General features: G+C 50.1%; 1 protein-coding gene across 5 annotated transcripts in view; it reads left to right on the top strand.

Moving 5' to 3' along the window:
• LDLR (low density lipoprotein receptor) overlaps nucleotides 1-19,191 on the top strand; it is a 36,476-nt gene extending 17,285 nt beyond the window's left edge. For 2 of the 5 annotated variants that reach the window (XM_021080457.1, XM_021080449.1), the window contains exons 5-18: nucleotides 244-366; nucleotides 2,087-2,209; nucleotides 3,911-4,030; nucleotides 4,739-4,864; nucleotides 7,624-7,795; nucleotides 7,886-8,113; nucleotides 9,069-9,187; nucleotides 9,468-9,607; nucleotides 11,130-11,271; nucleotides 11,371-11,523; nucleotides 12,459-12,578; nucleotides 15,717-15,794; nucleotides 16,813-16,970; nucleotides 17,482-19,191. In XM_021080457.1, the coding sequence (XP_020936116.1) occupies nucleotides 244-366; nucleotides 2,087-2,209; nucleotides 3,911-4,030; nucleotides 4,739-4,864; nucleotides 7,624-7,795; nucleotides 7,886-8,113; nucleotides 9,069-9,187; nucleotides 9,468-9,607; nucleotides 11,130-11,271; nucleotides 11,371-11,523; nucleotides 12,459-12,578; nucleotides 15,717-15,794; nucleotides 16,813-16,970; nucleotides 17,482-17,517 (1,838 nt within the window). In that variant the 3' untranslated portion in view covers nucleotides 17,518-19,191. 5 annotated transcript variants of the gene reach the window in all.

The following is a 20,869-nucleotide window of genomic DNA, read 5'->3' on the forward strand; positions in this document are numbered from 1 at the left end:
GCAACCTACACCACAGCTCATGGCAATGCTGGATCCTTAACCCACTGAGCAAGGCCAGGGATCAAACCCGCAACCTCACGCTTCCTAGTTGGATTCGTTAACCGCTGAGCCACGACGGGAACTCCATGAATTTCCTGTTTTGAAACATGCATGTGAAGACAAAGCAGAGAGAAGTCTAAGAAAACTTAATATTTGTGTATTGCCCATTTTCTTATCTTCCACACTTGGCTCTGCCTCTCCCAGATGTGGCCACGTGCCGGCCTGACGAGTTCCAGTGCTCAGACGGGACCTGCATCCATGGTAGCCGGCAGTGCGACAGGGAATATGACTGCAAGGACCTGAGCGACGAGCAGGGCTGTGTCAATGGTGAGCTCTGTTCCATGGGGTCCTGGGCCTGGGGGAGATGTGGGGAGGAGCCTCCTGGGTCCTCACTGGCTGTTTGTCCTTGGGGAAATTAGTTGACCTCTCTGAGCCTCACTTCTGCTTATCTGAAAACTGTGCAAAATGAAAGCCCTACCTCAGGACTGTGAGAATGAGGTCAGAGTGTAGAGAGCTCATATACTTACCCTGAGTTACATGCAGATATAACTCCATGTAAAAAGCACTTTGCTGAATCTACAACATTGCAGTTCCTGTTCTTGGGAATGATGCCAGGAGAAACTTAGACCTGTGCACTGGAGGATAGACCCTGGAACAGGCAGAGCAGCACTGTCCTAACAGCAAAACATTAGAAGCAACCCAAATGTTTATCAGCAGTAGAATTAATTTAATTAATTTATTTTTTTGGCTTAATTTTAAGGCCACATCCACGGCATATGGAGGTTCCCAGGCTAGGGGTCTAATTGGAGCTGTAGCAGCCAGCCTTCACCAGAGCCACAGAAACAACAGATCCGAGCTGCGTCTGCAACCTACACCACAGCTTGCAGCAACGCCGGATCCTTAAACCACTGAGCGAGGCTAGGGTTCAAACCCATGCCCTCACGGAAGCTTGTCGGGTTCACTAACTGCTGAGCCACGACGGGGACTCCCATCTTGATTTTTAAGGGTACGGTTTGGTAATGCCAAGTATTCATCACCACCATCCAGAACTGTTTTTATCTTTCCAAATTGAAACTCTGTCCCCATTAACCACTAACTCCCCAAGCACTGACACTTACTGTCATACTTTCTGTCTCTCTGAAATTGACCCCTTTATGAACCTCACGTGAGTGGAATCATACAGTATTTGTCTTTTTGTGACAGGCTTCTTTCACTTAGTATAATGACTTCAACATGCAACCATGGTATAGTAGAATTCCCTTCTTTTTTAAGACTGAATAATATTCTATTGTATGGATGGACATTTGAATTGCTTCTATTCCTTGGCCATTGTGAATAAGGCTGCTGTGAACAGAGGTGCATGGAAATAATTTTTAAATGGCAGTGTAGTCACACAGTGTAGCATCATACAGTTGGGAATCTGAGGCTACAGCTCTCAGCTGCTGCACAGGCTAAACCTCATAAACTTGGGCTTGGGAGCAAGAAGCAAGTTGCAGGAATTTACTGGATAGTTATCACATAAGGCTCAGAAACAAGCAGAATTCAACAGTATATTGTTCATTCATACATGCTTGATAGAACTATTAATGAAAAATAAGGAAATGGTCAAATTTAAGATTATTATTGCCTCTAGGGGTAGCAGGATAGGATGGCAAAAACCGCTGTAATTGTCTAGACCAGGAACAGATAGTAAAGATCACATAATAAGTATTTTCAGCTTTGCCAGCCATAGTCATAATGACAGCTGCTCTACTCTAGTATTATAGTGTGAAAATCACCATTGACAACATATGAACAAATGAACAGGGCTATATGCCAATAAACCTTTATTTAAACAAACAAGCAGTGGGCCAGAGTTTCCCTGCTCTCAATGATGTTCTAATTCTTAAGCTGAGTGGAAGCTCCAGGGGTGGTGAGTAATTATGCTGTTTTATTACCAAGTACATTTGCATCTATTCTTGGATCAATAAACTATCATATTAATCAAGAGCACTAAGGAAACTCCAGCTGCCCGGAAGCACCTGACCCTCCTTTGTGACTTTGATAGTGACTCTGTGCGAGGGGCCCAACAAGTTCAAGTGTCAAAGCGGCGAGTGCATCTCCTTGGACAAAGTGTGCAACTCAGTCAGGGACTGCCGGGACTGGTCAGACGAGCCCCTCAAGGAGTGTGGTAAGTCCCCAGGATGTGGGCTGCTGGCAGAATGGGGTTGGGACCCAGAAATGGGCACTGTGATGCTGCCAGGGACTGGTCTACCCAGGTCTGAGAATGCTGTGGTTTTGGGGCCAGACAGATGTGGGGGATAGTGGGCTGGGGTAAGTGGATTTCTTTTAAGCCTCAGTTTTCCCAACTATAAGATGGGACAGTAACTGCTCACACATCCTAGGGCTGCTGGAGACCAGCCAATGTGATACTTGTAATTTCAACAACGCTGTGATCCAGAGCCATTTAAATATTTCTGACTTTTTGGGCCATAGAGTCTCTGTCATAGCTGTTCAACCAGGCCCTTGTAGCAAGAAAGCAGTCATACGAATGCATACATGTGCATGTGAAACTTGAATTTCAGAGAACTTTGACATGGCACAAAATATAATTTTGCTCTTGATTCTCATTTTTCTCTTTTCTTTTTTTCTTTCTTTTTTGGCCATCCCATGGCACATGGAGTTCCCAGGCCAGGGATTAGATCCGAGCTGCAGCTGTGACCTACACTGCAGCTGCAGCAGTGCCAGATCCTTAACCCACTGTGCTGGGCCAGGGATCAAACCTGCGTCTCCATACTACAGAGATGCTGCCAATCCCATCGTGCCACATTGGGAACTCAGGTTTTTTAATTTGTGATCAATTTTTTTTCTCAACTATTTTTATTTATTTATTTTTATTTTTTGTCTTTTTAGGGCTGCACCATGGCATATGGAGATTCCCAAGCTAGGAGTCAAATCAGAGCTGATGCTGCCGGCCTATACCACAGCCACAGTAACACAGGATTCGAGCCGCATCTGCGACCTACACCACAGCTCACGGCAACACCAGATCCTTAACCCACTGAGTGAGGCCAGGGATTGAACCTGCGTCCTCATGGATCCTAGATGTGTTTCTGCTGAGCCACAATGGGAATTCCCCTCAACTATTTCTAAATGTAAAAACCATTCTTAGCTGTGGGGCTGTGTAAGAGCAGGTGGGGGGCTGACTTTGGCCCACACCTGGTGTAGAGGATAAGCACCTGGATTTGGGGGCTGAGTGCCCTGGGTTTGAGTCCAGCAGTGTGATCTTGGACAAATCATTTAACCTGGCCATCCCTCAGCTTCCCCAGCTGGAGTTCCTTTGCCTTTAGGGATACAGGGAGGATTAAATGAGTTATAAAAGGTGAAAGCCACATACCACTTATTACAGTCAAAAAATAATTAAATTTTTTAAATTGTGGTAAGAAAAAAAAATCAATATATTTACCCTCTCAACCATTTTTAGTCGTACAGTTCAATGGTGTTAATTTTATTTGTATTATTGTGTAACCATCACCACCACCCATCTCCAGAACTCTTTCATTTTGGGGATTAAACACTAAGCCCCTCCAACACCCACCATCCAACTTTCTGTCTCTATGAATCTGACTCCCCTGGGGACCTCATGGTGGAAATGTGCAGGATTTATCCTTCTGTCCTGGGCTTCTTTCACCCACTGTGATGTCCTCATGGTTCATCCATGGCGTCACTTGTGACAGTGACTCTCAAGTCCTCCTAGGAGTCCTGGTACTTAACCAGCTTCCTGGTCATGGTGGTGATGATGATGACGATGACAAAATAGCGTCGGGTGGCAGGGGAGGAGGGGTGTCTGGAGGCCAGAGGGTGACTCACCCCCATCCCCCACCCGGTGCAGGGACCAACGAGTGTCTGGACAACAAGGGTGGCTGCTCCCATATCTGCAATGACCTCAAGATCGGCTATGAGTGCCTCTGTCCCGAGGGCTTCCAGCTGGTGGATAAGCACAGATGCGAAGGTAATGCTAACCCCGGGCCCCTTCTCTGGATGTGGGCAGTTCAAACCCTCTGCCTCCGCTTTCCCGCCTGTGAAATGTGCATGGAAGCGGTCCGCTCCTCACAGGGCTGGTAGGAGGCTTGAGCAAGATGCCAGGCGAGCCGGCCAATTATTGCAGGCTTGGCCCTCTGGGAGCACTAGCTTCTTGCCTTTGGGGTTTAATAATTAAGAAAGAAATCTCAGCTGATGCCACTTTGCCCTGTTGGCTGTGCCCTGAAGTGAATGGTGAGGTGGAGGCCACTGTTTGAGGTGATACTTGGCCGTTTCCAAGATTTCATTTCTTGGAGTTCCCATTTTGGTTTAGTGGGTTAAGGATCTGACTAGTATCCATGAGTATGTGGTTTGGATCCCTGGCCTCACTCAGTGGGTTAAGGATCTGGGGTTGCTGTGGCCGTGGTGTAGGCCGGCAGCTGCAGCTGATTCAACCCCTCGCCTAGGAACCTCCATATGCCTCAGGTGCTGCCCTGAAAAGAAAAGAACAAATAAGATTTCATTTCTGAACCCAATGGTCACCGTGTCCCTGGCCCTGGAGGTCTTCCCTAGAGAGGACGGGCTGTCCCCCCATTTGCCACTGGGAGGCCCTGCTTTTGGTCCACATGCCCATGGCTGCATTTATGACCATCAGGGAAGATGCCCCCAATTTCTCCCCAAATTTCTCTGTGTCCCACAGATATCGACGAGTGTCAGGACCCAGACGCCTGCAGCCAGATCTGCGTGAACCTCGAGGGCAGCTACAAGTGCCAGTGTGAGGAGGGCTTCCAGCTGGAGCCTCTCACCAAGGCCTGCAAGGCCATAGGTGAGCTGGGGGAGGTGGCGGGAGGGGCAGAAGCAAACACGCTGGGGAATTTCATCATCTGAACATTGTACCGAATGCAATGACCTGTTTGCTCCCAAGACCACACAGCCCAGTTAGGAACTGGGTTTGCTAGAGGGCTGCCCATACAGGTGGGGCTTCTCTGCTGTCAACACAGGTCAGTCTCACAGGGGATGGTGCGCAGCTCCCAGTCCCATGGAGGGGGGGGCTGCTTCAGGAGATGAGAGGTGGAAAGCTTTGGCCCAAACAGCCTGCACCCACTTCAGCGAAAGGACTTAAAGAAAGCAAATTTAGTGAAAAGAGACCTAAATATTGTCTTTTGTTTTTTTAGGGCTGCACCTGTGGCATATGGAGGTTGCCAGGCTAGGGGTCGAATAGGGGCTACAGCTGCTGACCTACACCACAGCCACAGCAACGCCAGATCCAAGCCACGTCTTTGACCTACACCACAGCTCATGGCAATGCCGGATCCTTAACCCACTGAGCAAGGCCAGGGATCAAATCCGCCTCCTGATGGATCCTAGTTGGATTCATTAACCACTGAGCCATGGTGGGAACTCCAAGAGACCCAAATATAATGGCTCATCATGAAACAAAATAGACATGACTGTGTTTCTCACATGACATTTAGGTTAGAACTGCAACCATGCATTGATTCTTAGAATTACCTAAATCACAGAATCCTGTGTGTTTAGAGCCATAGCTGCCCTGGTGGAAGGGACAGGTCGCCTAGACATCCTTTGCTTTCTGTCATATTCCACTCTTGCAGCGTGTGTGATACCAAGGAGTGCCAATTTTTTTTTCTTCATTTTTCATTTTTGGCTGCCCCACAGCATGTGGAGTTCTCAGGCCTGGGATCAGATATTAGCCTTAGTTGAGACCTAAGCTGCAGCTGTGGCAACACAGATTCTTAACCCACTGTGCCAGGCCGGGGATGGAACCTGTGTTCCAGCACTCCGAAGACACTGCCAGTCCCGTTGTGCCTCAGCAGGAACTCCAAGGAGAGCCTATTTTGCAGAAATATCTTAGAGCTGTTTCCCCAAAGGTCTCTTGGCCTTTTAAATCTCTCTCTCTTCTTGTCATCCCTTTTATTGGCTCCCTGGCCTCCCTCTGTCACATCCCCATATGTGAAACCCTCGAGCATTCGAAAGTTCACTTTCATCCCATCCTGTAAGGTCGGGTCCCTACAGATGCCATCCCAGCTGGACTGGTGTCATGGGAAGGGATATTCTGAGTGGGGTCCATTGGGTTGGTGAGTGCTGGGATCCTGGTTATAGCACAGCCCCCAGACTCAAGGCAACCCGGGTTCAAATCCCAGCTCTGGAACTCACTAGCTGTGTGACCTTGGGCAGGTCACTTCCCCTCTCTGAGCCTTAATACTGTAAAGCAGGTTGACAGCAGGCGTTCCGGTTGTGGCTCAGTGGTTAAAGAATGTGACTAGCATCCAAGGATGCCCTTCGGAATCACTCTTGCATATATTTGCCATTATCATTTCTCCATCTTTTGTTCTCAAATGTAAAGTGCTGGGGTCCTGGTGTTTTAGTAATAGGTTTTACTGTTATTCAGCTATGGTAATGACCATTGAAAAGACAGTTTGGGAGCTCCCGTCGTGGCACAGTGGTTAACGAATCCGACTAGGAACCATGAGGTTGCGGGTTCGATCCCTGGCCTTGCTCAGTGGGTTAATGATCTGGCGTTGCTGTGAGCTGTGGTGTAGGTCACAGATGAGGCTCAGATCCTGCATTGCTGTGGCTCCAATTGGACCCCTAGCCTGGGAACCTTCATATGGCGTAGGAGCAGCCCTAGAAAAGGCAAAAAAAAAAAAAAAAAAAAAAAGACAGTTTGTTGTTCACAAGAAGAGGGGGCCAGCTTTGCAGGGCTGGGGTGGAGGCATATGGGGAAGCACCAGGAATGGTCAGGAAGCAGAAGGGAGTGAGGGGAATATGGGGACAAGAGCCTCTGCTGTGGTTTGTGGGAAGGAACAGGTTAAACAGGCTTAGGATTGGCTAGTCTGAATAATTTCCACAGGCTCTGGGGCATAGATGCTGGCCCAGGTTGCGTGGCACCTGGCTCTGGGGTGACTGGGGCAGGCGGAGAGTAGGCCAGAGTGTGAAACCCAGTAAAGGAGATGGTGAGGGTGTGGGCTGGTTAGTTTGCATTTGAAGTGAGTTCGCATTTGAGGCAAGTATCCAGCAAGCTGGAAGCCCTGGGAGGTTGGTCCCCCCCTGATCTACATCCAAACCACAGAGGTGGAATTCCCTTGTGGCTCAATGGGTTAAGGATCTGGCATTGTCACTGCTGCGGCTATGGTGAGGCTTCAATCCAGGTGCGGCCAAAACAAAAATACCCCTGGAGTTCCTGTTGTGGTTCAGCAGGTTAAGAACCCAACTAGTATCCATGAAGATATGGGTTTGATCCCTAGCCTCGCCCAGTGGGTTAAGGATCCAGTGTTGCCATGAGCTACAGTGTAGGTCCTGGATGTGGCTTGGATCTGGCGTTGCTGTGACTGTGGTGTCAGCTGGTAGCTATAGCTCTGATTCGACCCCTAGCCTAGGAACTTCCATGTGCTGCGGATTTGGACCTAAAAAGATAAAAAACAAAAACAAAACCCCAAACACAAAACATGGTTAATACACCAGGCAGGTGCTGGGTGCCTCCTCTGATTCATCCAGACCCTGCAGGGTGATGGCGGGGGGCTGAGGTCCCTTCCCCTCCCCTGAGCGCACTTCGTGGCTCCCCAGGCACCATCGCCTACCTCTTCTTCACCAACCGCCACGAGGTGAGGAAGATGACCCTGGACCGTAGTGAGTACACCAGCCTCATCCCCAACCTGAAGAACGTGGTCGCTCTGGACACTGAGGTGGCCAGCAACAGAATCTACTGGTCTGATCTGTCTCAGAGGAAGATCTACAGGTGGGCCTGGGCCCTCCCCCGCCAGCAGCCCCAGACCCCAATTGTCTCAGGGCCCCTGGAGTTGACGCTGTCCTCCTCCTCCTCCCCCAGTACCCAGATCAACAGGGCCCCCAGCTTTTCCTCCTATGACACCATTATTGGCGAAGATCTCCAGGCCCCCGATGGGCTGGCGGTGGACTGGATCCACAGCAACATATACTGGACTGACTCCATCCTGGGCACTGTCTCCGTGGCTGACACCAAGGGCGTGAAGAGGAAGACTCTCTTCCAAGAGAAAGGCTCCAAGCCACGGGCCATTGTGGTGGACCCTGTCCATGGGTGAGTGTTCCCAGGGCTGGGTGCACGAGGACATGGGCAGTGGTTCATGACGGGTTAAGGGCTATGGAAGGGGGGACGTTTATGCTGGAGTGGACCAGACTGAGTAGGGTGGGGGTTGCCCCTAGCCCCTGCATTCTCAAGCTGTCAGAAAAGAACAGGGCCAGGAGTTCCCATTGAGGCTTAGCAGGTTAAGAACCTAACTAGTATCCAGGAGGATGTGGGTTTGATCCCCGGCCTTGCACAGTGGGTTAAGTATCCGGCACTGTCGTGAGCTGTGGTGTAAGTCACAGACTAAGCTCAGATCTGCTGTGGCTGTGGTGTAGGCTGACAGCTGTAGCTCCAATCTGACCCCTAGCTTGGGAACTTCTACATGCCACAGGTGCAGCCAAAAAAATTTTATGATACAGACATATAGTTTTTGTCTTTGTTTTTTTCTTTTCTGGCCTCCTGGCAGTGTATGGACTTCCCCGGCCAGGGATCAGATAGGAGTCCTGGTTGTGACCTAGGTGGCAGGTGCAGCAATGCCAGAGAGATCCTTAAGCCACTGTGTCAGGTCGGGGGGGGGGGGGGGGTGGGACCTGCGTCCCAGGGCTCCCAATACGCAGTCAATCCCATTGTGCCACAGCAGGAACTCCTACATATAGTTCAAAAGCCTGAAAAATTACAGAAAATTAAGTATTTATAAAATCCCTCAGAAAGTAGTATTCAGAGTGTGGATTCCAGAGCCCCAGTCCTCACACTGGAATGAAAACCTCCTTTCGTTCTCCAAACCCCTATAATCCTGCAGGGTCTCCCCATGTTGTGGGCCCTGGGGTCAGCAAGGTCAGGAGAGCAGAAAGAATCCAGGGGGTCCCTGGGACTGACTGGGAGTCCTGGTCTCTTCCGCGTGGGCGGAGCCTCCCTCGCTGACATCCTCTTGTCTGTCTGTGTGTCCCCCGCCCCGCCGTTGCACCAGCTTCATGTACTGGACTGATTGGGGAACCCCCGCCAAGATCAAGAAGGGCGGCCTGAACGGAGTGGACGTCTACTCGCTGGTGACGGAGGACATCCAGTGGCCCAATGGCATCACCCTGGGTACATTGGTGGGGCTGTGTCCTGGTGGGTCGGACACAGTCCAGAGGAGAGAGGAGATGGCCTGGGTGGCTCCCTGAGATTTTTATAACCCCAAACTGAGCTGCCTTGCCCCCCACATACCCGCATGCGGTTCAGGCTCCTGCATGGTTTAGGGGGATGGGGGGTGCTTTCCTGGGCACGTCTCTGCTGGGCTTGGGGGGGCTTCCTCCTGGGGGAGCAGGGTGCCAAGGCCCCCAAGCATACTGTGTGACCTCTCCTTGTCCCCCGCCATGGGTTCTAGATCTTTCTGGCGGCCGCCTTTACTGGGTCGACTCCAAGCTCCACTCCATCTCCAGCATCGATGTCAACGGGGGGAACCGGAAGACCGTCCTGGAGGACAAGACGAAGCTGGCGCACCCCTTCTCCTTGGCCATTTTTGAGGTGGGTGCTGGGGGCAGGCGGGAGCTCCTTCTGCGCTTGCGCGAATTCACCCTGCGCTGTAGAAGTCTGTGCGCATGCGCTGACGGTGCCACATGCCGCCTCAGTTGTTCAAGCCAAGACCAAGTAAGAAAACTGCCCTGACCATGAAGAGGTCTTAACCCTGGAATGATTTCCATTTTCTTCTTCTGGAGAGGGTCTTAAAAGGTCTAAAGCAGTAGTTTTCAATCAGAGGCCGTCCTGCCGCCTAGGGACATTTGGCAGAATCTGGAATAGGCCAGGGATGCTGCTGTGAGAGGGGGTGGGGGTCGGAGACCAGGAAGGCTTATCTGGCCTCAAAAAAATGCTCCTACTCTAAAGAATGTTGCTGTACAGTTGACCCTGGAACAAAGTGGGGATTATGGGTGCACAGTCAAAAATCCGAGTATAGGCGTTCCCGTTGTGGCGCAGTGGTTAACGAATCTGACTAGGAACCATGAGGTTGCGGGTTCAGTCCCTGGTCTTGCTCAGTGGGTTAAGGATCCAACATTGCCGTGAGCTATGGTGTAGGCTGCAGACGCGGCTCGGATCCCGCGTTGCTGTGGCTCTGGCGTAGGCCAGTGGCTACAGCTCCAATTGTACCCCTAGCCTGGGAACCTCCATATGCCGCGGGAGCGGCCCAAGAAATAGCAAAAAAAAAAAAAAAAAAAAAGTCCGAGTATAAATCTGTATCCATGATTTATGGATATCCATAGTTCTACATCTGTGGATTTAACCAAGCCAGGATTGTGTATTTATTACTGTGTTGTTCAGGGGTCAACTGTTTTTGTAAACCCGTGTTCAGGAGGTATGATTTACAAAAGCCAAGAGGTAGAAGTCACACAAGTGTCTGTCAATGGACGGTGACTGGATAAACACAGTGTGTCCACCCACACAATTGGAACATTATTCAGCCTTAAAAATTCAGTTTCCTGGTGGCTCAGGAGTTAAGGAGCCCTAGTTGTCACTGCTGGCTCAGGTCACTGCTGTGGTGTGGGTTTAATCCCTGGCCTGAGAACTTCTGAAATTCTGAAACCTGCTATACCACGGATGAGCCTAGAGGACATGATGCTCAAGTCCATTAAGTGAAAATAAGTGAAATAAGTCAGGCACAGAAAGACAAATACTGTCTGATTTCCATTCATAGGCCGTCCCTGGAGGAGTCAGATCTGTAGAGACAGAAAGGATGGTGGGGACCAGGGGCTGGGGGAAGGGGAAGGGGTATTACGGTTTAAGGGGGCCAGAGTTTCAACTTGGAGAGATGAAAACGTTTTAGAGATGAATCGTGGTGACACTTGTCATAACATTGTAAATATACTTATGCCACAGAACTGGACACTTAAAAGTGGTTAAGCTGGTAATTTTACATTGTGCGTATTTTACACAATACAAGCACTGCTCTTTCCCCAGAGAACCCTAAGCTCCCGGGGTGTGGATGTGGAGATAGTGGTCCATGTTACGCCCCCATGGTTGATGGGATCTGTCATCTTCCTTAACGCCCTTATAGGATAAAGTATTTTGGACAGATGTAATCAACGAAGCCATTTTCAGTGCCAACCGCCTCACAGGCTCGGACATACATTTGATGGCAGAAAACCTGTTGTCTCCAGAGGACATTGTCCTTTTCCACAACCTCACACAGCCGAGAGGTAAAGATGGGGTGGTCACCCCCACTGCCAGTGCCCTGGAATTTTCTAGAAATTTTCTGATCTCGTTCTTGCCCTGTCTCCCTGCCTTTTCCACCTCAGGGGTGAACTGGTGTGAAAGGACCGCCCTCCAAAACGGTGGCTGCCAGTACCTGTGTCTGCCAGCTCCACAGATCAACCCACGCTCGCCGAAGTTCACCTGTGCCTGCCCGGATGGCATGCTGTTGGCCAAGGACATGAGGAGCTGTCTCACAGGTGAGGGTGCTAGCCTGCCTTCTGCCACCCTTAGGGGTCAGCCCTGCAGCTGGACCTGCCTGAACCTCTCTTTGCTCATGTGTCAAATGGGAGAGCAGGGCCTCAGGAGGCCGTTGTGGTAATAAGGGCTTTGCTCTAAGGTCTTTGTCAAATGCTGGTCATATCAACACTGTGCCTGGCAGGTAAATGGACTCAGTTCACTGTTGGTGTCAAGTTTAGTCTTTCCCAGCTGTCCTGGAGGGGTGACTGTTTTAGATCCAGACATTGAAGGAGAAGGTGGTTCCCTTTTGATTTTCCTCATCCTCAGAAAAAGCCTCTATTTGGGACCAGTGTATCCATAACACTTATGGGGAGTTCCTGTCGTGGCGCAGTGGAAACGAATCCGACTAGGAACCATAAGGATGAAGATGAAATCCCTGGCCTTGCTCCGTGGGTTAAGGCTCTGGTGTGGCCGTGAGCTGTGTAGGTTGCAGACTCAGTTCAGATCCCAAGTTACCGTGGCTCTGGCATAGGCCGGCAGCTGTAGCTCTGATTTGACCCCTAGCCTGGGAACCTCTATGTGCTGCAGGTGCGCCCCCCCCCCAAAAAAAACCCACTTATGAACCTTTTTTTTTTTTTTAATGGCTGCACCCACAGCATATCCAAGTTTCTGGGTCTCCCAAGTCAGGGATTGAGTCAGAGCCACAGCTGTAGGTTGAACTGGTACCACCACACAGATAAGCTTGCTCATTAACCCACTGCGCTATAGTGGGAACTCTAGGAATCTCCCCTTTAAACAACATGTAATATAAAAATGTAGATGTTAGTGGGTTTGTATTTTCACTGCATTTGTCTTCAGTTATTTCTTTGTGGCCCATGGCATTTGCTTCCTAGCCCTTGTCAATCAGCAGCACAGCTTGCAGAACTGAGCACTCAGGAAATGTTTATTCTTTCAGAGACTGAACCTGCAGGAACCACCCAGGGACCTTCCATGGTCAACTCGACAGCTGTGGGGCCAAAGCACACCGCCAGCTCTGAGCTCACCACAGCCGAGTCAGTGACGATGTCCCAACATGGTAAGGGCTGGGGCCACCCTGGCACCCGTTCATTGGGATGAGCATCTGGCGGGGCCCCTTTAGAGGCCACGAGCATCTTGGTGAAGAGACAGTGTTCTTAGTCTTAGTTGCTGTGCTGACTGTCTCTGGTATGGTGGCTATTAATCCCAGAGTCCCCAGCAAGGGGCCCAGGCGTCTGAAATGTGATCAAGGTCTGTTCACTGCTGTGTTTTCAGGAATCTGCCCAACAGAGCCAGGACTAGTGTGGGGCACATCGTGCACTTCCTGGGGCAGCATCTAAGTGGGGAAGGGTTACCAAAAAGCCCAAGACTCAATATTCTAATGCAGTATTTTTTTATTTTTTGCTTTTTAGGGCTGTACCCATGGCATATGGAAGTTCCCAGGCTAGGGGTCAAATTGTAGCTGTAGCTGCTGACCTACACTACACCCCAGCAATGCAGAATGGGGATCCAAGCTGCATCTGAGACGTACAGCACAGCTCACAGCCACGCCGGATCCTTAACCCACTGAGCAAGGCTAGGGATTGAACCCACATCTTCATGGATCCTAGTCAGGTTTGTTAACCACTAGGTTGGCTATAAAGGGAACGTCCCAGTTTTGTTTTGTTTTTTTTTTAATCAAATCATCAAAAAAAAAAAAAATTCCTGTCATGGCGCAGTGGAAACGAATCCTACTAGGAACCATGAGGTTGCGGGTTCGATCCCTGGACTTGCTCAGTGGGTTAAGGATCCAGTGTTGCCGTGAGATGTGGTGTAGGTCCCAGATATGGCTCGGATCTAGCATGGCTGTGGCGTAGGCCGGCAGCAACAGCTCTGATTAGACCCCTAGCCTGGGAACCTCTATGTGCCACTGGTGCAGACCTAAAAGGACAAAAAGACAAAAAAAAAAATTAAAAGAAAATAAAAATAAAAAATAAAATCATCAGGAGTTCCCATCGTGGCTCAGCAGAAACAAGTGAGGCAGGATCTGTATTAGTCATTTCCTCTATTCCTACAAATTTTGCTATTTTGTTCATCATTAGGTATTGGAATTAATTTTGATTTTAAAAAATAATGCAATATAGGGAGTACCCTGGTGGCTCAGTGGGTTAAGGATCTGGCATTGCCTCTGCTGGGCTCAGGTTGCTGCTGTGGTGCAAGTTCAGTCCCTGGCCTGGGAACAACTTACTTATGCTTCGGTCATGGCCAAAAAAATAATAATGATCATGCATTATAATGTTACTGGATTACTAAGGGGGGGGTGCTTTAAATCGTGTGCTTGAACCAAGTCCCTTGTTCTCCTCAACTTAGTTGGCCCTCAAGGTCATGATCTACTTTCCCAGCTGAAGAAGGTGAGAGAGGGTGCTCAGTGAACTAGTGGAAGATCTGCTGTTCTCCATTTTGTCCAGCAGAGGGCGTCCGACCTGGTTTTTTTTTTTTTTTTTTTTTTTTTTTTTTTTTTTTTTTTTTTTTTTTTTTTTTTTTTTTTTTTTTTTTTTTATTTTGTACACAGCCCAGAAAGGCAGCTCCGACCGGTCTTAAACTAGCGCCAGAAATGGAGCATCAAGCAATCTGGCCAGATAACAGGCACAGAATTCAGATGTTTTTTAATTCTCACAGTAGCTGAATCCTTTATTTAACCATAAGGATGAAACAGAAACTGCCATGGTTGAGAGAACCCTTCTTGTTGGAAGGACCATTGCTTGAAAAATCATTGTGCGGATGAGCCCATCTGAACTTCTCAAATTTGGCAAAGGAGTCTTTTTAAGGGAAAAATTTCTCAAAGACACTGCTGCTGCCCTTAGTTATTTTTGTTATGAAGTTCCTTTTTGGCCACCCATGTGGCATGTGGAAGTTCCCAGGCCAGGGACTGTACTTGTGCTGCAGCAGTGACTTGAGCTGCTGCAATGACACCACCAGATCCCTAACCTGCCAAAACACAAGGGAACTCCATGAAGTTTCTTTTTTTTTTTTTTCCTTTTTTACGGCCACACCTGCATCATATGGATGTTCCCAGGCTAGGGAGTCCAGTAGGAACTATAGCTGCTTGCCTACGCCACAGCCACAGCCATGCCAGATGTGAGCTGAATCTGCAACCTGCACCACAGCTCACGGCACCATGGGATCCTTAACTCTCTGAGTGAGGCCTGGGATCGAACCCGCATCCTCATGGATCCCAATCAGTTTGTTAACCTCTGAGCCACGAAGGGAACTCTTAATATTTAACTCCATATACATACATGCAACAGCCAGTAGAATTAAAGCCCAGGGAGATTTAAAGATAACTGATGATGGTCGGTCACTATGCACTGGCATAATTGTGGCCCAGATGTAACTTGTGCAGTCTTACCAACCCATCTGCCTGTTTGGGGGTCTTTAAACTTTCACTCTCATGGGCCCTCACATTGTCCAGCCCAGGTGCACATACCTGGTTATATGGGTTCCTCCCCTCATTATTTCTTATTAGCCAGGGACAGTTGACTCGTCTTTGGTGCGATCCAACCCAGGCACTGGAATTGCTGAGCATCAGGGGGCCCCTGCCCCATCCAGACTAGGCTCCTTGTCATCAAGTGCAAAAGCTGGTTGAAAAATCGCACCAGTGACCTCTGCAGCCACTGGGAATGTATTTGCAGGCTTTCATCTCAGAGTCTGGTGGCCTTGCTCCCAGGCCTCTAATTGAGGCTAAAGCACCCTCTTATATTTGTACTAAATCTCATAACCCCAATGGCTAACAATCAAGGCCCCTCTGGAAGCCAGCCTGGTCCCTCTCAAACCTGAGAGATGCCTCAAGTTCCTTTAAAAAATTGAGAACACTGAGGAGTCTCCGTCGTGGCTCAGCAGGTTAAGAACCTAATTATTCATGAGGATATGGGTTCGATCCCTGGCCTCGCTCAGTAGGTTAAGGATCCTGCATTGCATTGAGCTATGGTGTAGGTCACAGATGTGGCTTGGATCTGGCATGGCTGTGGTGTAGGCCAGCAGCTCTGGCTCTGATTTGATCCTTAATCTGGGAACTTCCATGTGCTGCAAGTGTATCACCAAAAAGAAAAAAAAAAAAAAACAAACGAGGACAATAAGAAGTGTCAGGCGTTCTCCTTTGTGTGGGTCATCACGCACCTGCTGTGTCTTCTTGGCTCACTTTCTCCTTTCTCCCACGCAGCCCTGGGCGACGTTGCTGGCCGAGGAGTCACTGAGAAGCCCCAGAGCGTGGGTGCTCTGTACATTGTCCTCCCCATTGGTAAGCTTGTGGCCGGCCCTCCCCTGGTTCCTGGCTACCTGTAAAATGACCCCAGCGCCCAGCAAACCAGTCCACCTTCCCTCCAGGAATGGGGCAGCCCCACTGTGTGTCCTGTTCATCACTGGGAACCTCCTTCCCAGCTTCATTCACAGGACAAATGTAGTTGAGGGCCTACTGTGTACCAAGCCCATTTCCGGGCACTGGGGACACAGCCCTGAAGGAAACAAACATTTCCCGCCTCACCCCTCGGAGCTGACAGTGAGCAGAGTGGGACAGTGGGTGTGCCACATGGGGGAAGTGGGCTGGGCCAGGGTCCCTGGTGGGGGGGGGGGCTGGTGAGCAGTTCTCTTGGCAGGGAGTTCATTTAGAAAGTTCTTCTTTGTCCCTCTCATCTGTCAGTCATGGCTTGGTTAGCATCATGGCCACTTTTACTTTTCTGAGGAAATCCTTTTGCAGCATCAGAGAGACCAGTGATCTGGGTGCCCAACAGCTGGCCTGCTGTCTGTTGAGAGACTTGGGCAGGATCCTCACCTCCCTTGGGGCTGCCCAAGGGTGTCACCGGCTGGGCATCTTCCCAGCAGAGCCTGTCTCTCTTACCCTCGGCTCTGGCCAGAATCTTTTACAAACCTGGGCTGGGTGAGCCCTTGGCTGTCTCCTGGATCCCTGGGGTAGGGGTAGGGGTACAGGGAGTGCCACTCCAAGGCCCACTGTACATGACGCAAAGAGGGATCCAGTCCCACTCACGTTCAGACAAAAGCAAAGAGTGTGTTGTGGCCCCATAGGTAGAGAACAGTCTTGTGAAAAAGGACTAGCTCACGTGTGATGAGTCACAAAAGTGACCTGGAAGAGTTGACAGTAGTTGGGTATTTGGGGGGCGAGGCAATCACAGTGGTTTTCAAGCTAGAGATTCCTTATGCTCGTTGATAGAGGGTGTTACAGGGGGATGAGTATTGCTTTAAATGCGGAAAAAACTTACAAGTGAAGAGGCTTGGGGCCTGAAGGCAGCATCTCCCCACAGCACTGCTCATCCTCCTCTTCTTCGGAACCTTCCTCCTCTGGAAGAACTGGAGGCTTAAGAGCATCAACAGCATTAACTTCGACAACCCTGTGTACCAGAAGACCACGGAAGACGAGGTCCACATCTGCCGCAGCCAGGACGGCTACACCTACCCCTCGGTGAGCGGCCCCCTCGGCACCTTGCCTATGGGTCTGGTCAAGGGATCATAGGTCCAAGGGTGAAAGTCAGAAGGGGGACGGAGGGTGGTTTGTGGGTCTGGTGGCTGGGGAGGCTTCTCTGAGCTGGGAGTATATGGTGTGCAGAAGGCAAAGCCTGTGCAAAGGGCCAGGGGTATTTGAGGAGCTTGGAGGGGAGAGAGAGGAGAGTGTGGGAGGGGACAGGCAGATGGAACAGGACACTGTAGGCCTCTGGGAGGAGTGAGATCAGAGCTGGGGAGGGGTTTGACCCGAACTGGGGGCTCACCTGGGCCGCCTGACAGCTGTTAGGGGAACAGGCTGGGGCCAAGTTCCAGAGCCAGGAAACCACAGCAGAGGCGACTGTGCAGGTCCAGGGGGGAGATGAATGAGGGCTGGCCCGAGGGACCAGGAGGGATTGAGGCATAGGTGGCCTCTGGCCATGTTTACTGGATGTTGGACTGATTGTTTCCGGCATTTACCCTTATGTTGACAGAGACAGATGGTCAGCCTGGAAGATGACGTGGCGTGAGCTGCTGCCTTGAGCCCTGTCCCACCTCAGAAGCTGCTGCTGGCCACTCACCGGCAGGAAGAACACTTTCTCCTTGGACCCCTGAACTGCCCAAAACCCTTCCTGAGACTGAGGCGCCAAAAGCACTGTTGGTGGTTACAGCCCTGGTGCCATCTGCTTGTCTGTCAGAGTTTTGTTTTATATATTTATTGTCTGGGAGGCAGAACAGGCTTCTGATGGCGCCTGGGCTGGGAATGGGTTAGGGTGGCTTTTTTTCTTCCTTTCTTTCTTGACATGTGAAGAAGAGGAGCAAGGTGGATGAGCTGGGACGCCTGAGCTTTTCTCCCCCTTGACATGCACCGCCTGAGAGACTTAGGGACTGATGGATGGAGGGATACAGAAGGAGAGGGTTAGGGGCTCTGAACACAGCAGGGCAGGTGATGCCCACAGGGTCCCCGGGGAGTTCCCGAGCCCCACACTCAGGACTGAATGTGTTTACCTCTGCCTGGTGAACCTGCTGGGGCGGCCAGAGTTGGCTTTTGCTCTGCTACCCCCAGGTCAGGATCAGATGAGGGTTTCCAAGCTGGGTTTGCCCTCTCCATAAGCCAGGGAGGGGCCTCTGGCAATGGCTGAATCTAGCCTTCTTGGGGGCTGCACCCACTGAGACCCATTCATTCACCAAAACCCCAGCCACAACCCCAGGGAAAGCTCAAGCCGCTCGTCGCTCTTAATATGTATTAAGTGCCTGAGACCCCGTTACCTTGTGCGTCAAGACAAGCAGCTCCGACCTCTAACTGTGTCCTTCCATCCGGGTGTGGGTGTCTGGACCCCAGCCCCGCCTCTTGCACTTTTCAGTTCAGGGTTATACACTGTGTAAAGTCCACATTCTATTATTTTGCACTGCTTTCCGTTCTGGTTGGGACGGGCTCCTAGGCCAGAGAGGCTCCGGGCGGATGACGGTGCAGACCCAGCCTCTCTCCGAGGGCATAATGAGAGGTGCATGCAGAGGAAAGGGGCAGCTTGACCATGATTTCAAAGTCAAGATCTCAACTATGTATCCCCCAAACATTTCCACTTCTGTGCCCCTGAGCCATCCACTTCCCCGACAAGCTGGTCCATGATGAAATGTGCTTGTTGGTCCGCCCTGTAAGACTTGCTCTAGGCTCAGGCATTTGAGGGGACCTATTAAAGAAGAATGCTTCCTGAAATTGCCACACATGTCGTGGCATTTAGAACCCCTGTGCTGGGGGACGGCCTCTAAGGGGGTTAACTTTCATTGCACAACGGAGGAACGTGGTGCCCCACTCTGCAGGAGACTGTGAATGCCTTTTCTCTTTCTGAAGCATGTAAATAACCCCCATGCAGACAGTGGGGGCTTTTTGTTATGTTTGCACTTTGTATATTTGTTGAAACACTTACTTGCCTATATATATGAAAAAGATCTATTTATTTTTGCAAACCCTGGTTGCTGCATTGGGGGGAACTGTCTCTGAGACGCCTTATCTTTCTGTACAAAGATTATTCGCGTGCTGTGCGCAATGCTCTTCAGGAGAATCAGGTCTGGGTTGTATATATGGGTTGCTTTGTGGGGAGGGTATTGGGTTTTAAACCACTGTATAAAGAATGTTTTTATAGCCTACACGTCTTACTGTGATCAGTTAAATTTCTTAAATAAAGTATTTGGTTAAATGTGAAGTACTTTCTTCCTGCGTTCTCTTGCTTCCTCCACCTATTGATGGGTTAGATTCCCCTAAGAAGGATCTGGAAAGGGAACGCTTCCCCGGAGGCTCCCACAAGCCCCAGGCTCTGGAGGATATCATGCTCAGCTGGGGAGCAGCTCTGCTGGGTTTTTTGTCTTTGGTCTTTTTAGGGCCACACCTATGGCATATGGAGGTTCCCAGGCTAAGGGGTTGAATCAGAGCTGTAGCTGCCAGCCACAGGCACAGCAACGCAGGATCTGAGCCACATCTGTGACCTACACGACAGCTCATGGCAACACCGGATCCTTAACCCACTGAGCAAGGCCAGGGATCGAATCTGAGTCCTGTTGGATCCTAGTCGCGTTTGTTAACCACTGAAACACATAAGGAACTCCTGAGTTGGTGTTTTGCTAAATTTCCTGCTTGTCCATTCATTTGACAAACACTCAGGAGTTCCCACTGTGGCATGAGGGGATTGGCAGTTTCTCTTGATCAGTGGGACGAAGGTTCAGTCCCCAGCCCAGCACAGTGGGTTAAGGACCTGGCATCACTGTATCTGCAGGGTAGGTAGAAACTGAATGTTGGATCTGACTGATGGCCCTGGAATTCTATATGCCTTGGGGAGGCCAAAAAGGAAAAACATTGGGTGCCCCTGGTGAGCCAGGTCCTGTTCTGGGCATGTGGCATTCACACTGAGGTGAATAACAGAATGGAAGTCCATGCCCTCAAATGAACCCATGCCACAGCAGTGACAACACTAGATCCTTAACCAGCTGTGCCACAAGGGAACTCCAAGGACCTGATATTTTAGAAGGGGAAACATCTACAAAAAATTACCTTTTACGAGATTATTCTAGAAGAATATTAAATAGGATAATGAGACAGAGAACTGACCGGGGGGCTCTTATTCTGGGGGCTGTCAAGGAAGGACTGTCTAAGCAATCATCTGAGCTGAATCCAGAAGAGTAGGAACTGGCCAGGTGAAGATCTAGGGGGAAAAAAGAGTATAGGAGCTGAGATTAACCCCCCACAGGGGTTCCTGTCGTGACACAGCGGAAAGGAATCCAACTAAGAATCATGAGGTTGCAGGTTCAATACCTGCCCTTGCTCAGTGGATTAAGGATCCAGCGTTGCTGTGAGCTGTGGTGTAGGTTGCAGATGTGGCTCGGATCTGGCACTGCTGTGGCTGTGGTGTAGGCTGCCAGCTGTAGCTTCCGATTGGACCCCTAGCCTGGGAACCTCCATATGCTGCAGGTGTGACCCTGAAAAGCAAACAAAACAAAGCAAAACAAAAACACACAACAAACAAACCCCACAACCACTTGGCTCTATCAATACACAAATGATTTTTTTTTTTTTTTTTTGTTATTTCTTGGGCCGCTGCCACAGCATATGGAGGTTCCCAGGCTAGGGGTCGAATCGGAGCTGTAGCTGCCAGCCTGTGCCAGAGCCACAGCAACGCAGGATCCAAGCCGTGTCTGAAACCTACACCACAGCTCATGGCAACGCCGGATGGTTAACCCACTGAGCAAGGCCAGGGACCGAAACCGCAACCTCATGGTTCCTAGTCGGATTCGTTAACCACTGCGCCACAACGGGAACTCCTGATTTTTCTGAAGGATTCTGCATTGAAGCCCCTGCAGTGGTTGGCATGAGGGCTTTATTTATTTTTT

This window comes from Sus scrofa, chromosome 2 (assembly GCF_000003025.6).
Source record: "Sus scrofa isolate TJ Tabasco breed Duroc chromosome 2, Sscrofa11.1, whole genome shotgun sequence".
Lineage (NCBI taxonomy): Eukaryota > Metazoa > Chordata > Mammalia > Artiodactyla > Suidae > Sus > Sus scrofa.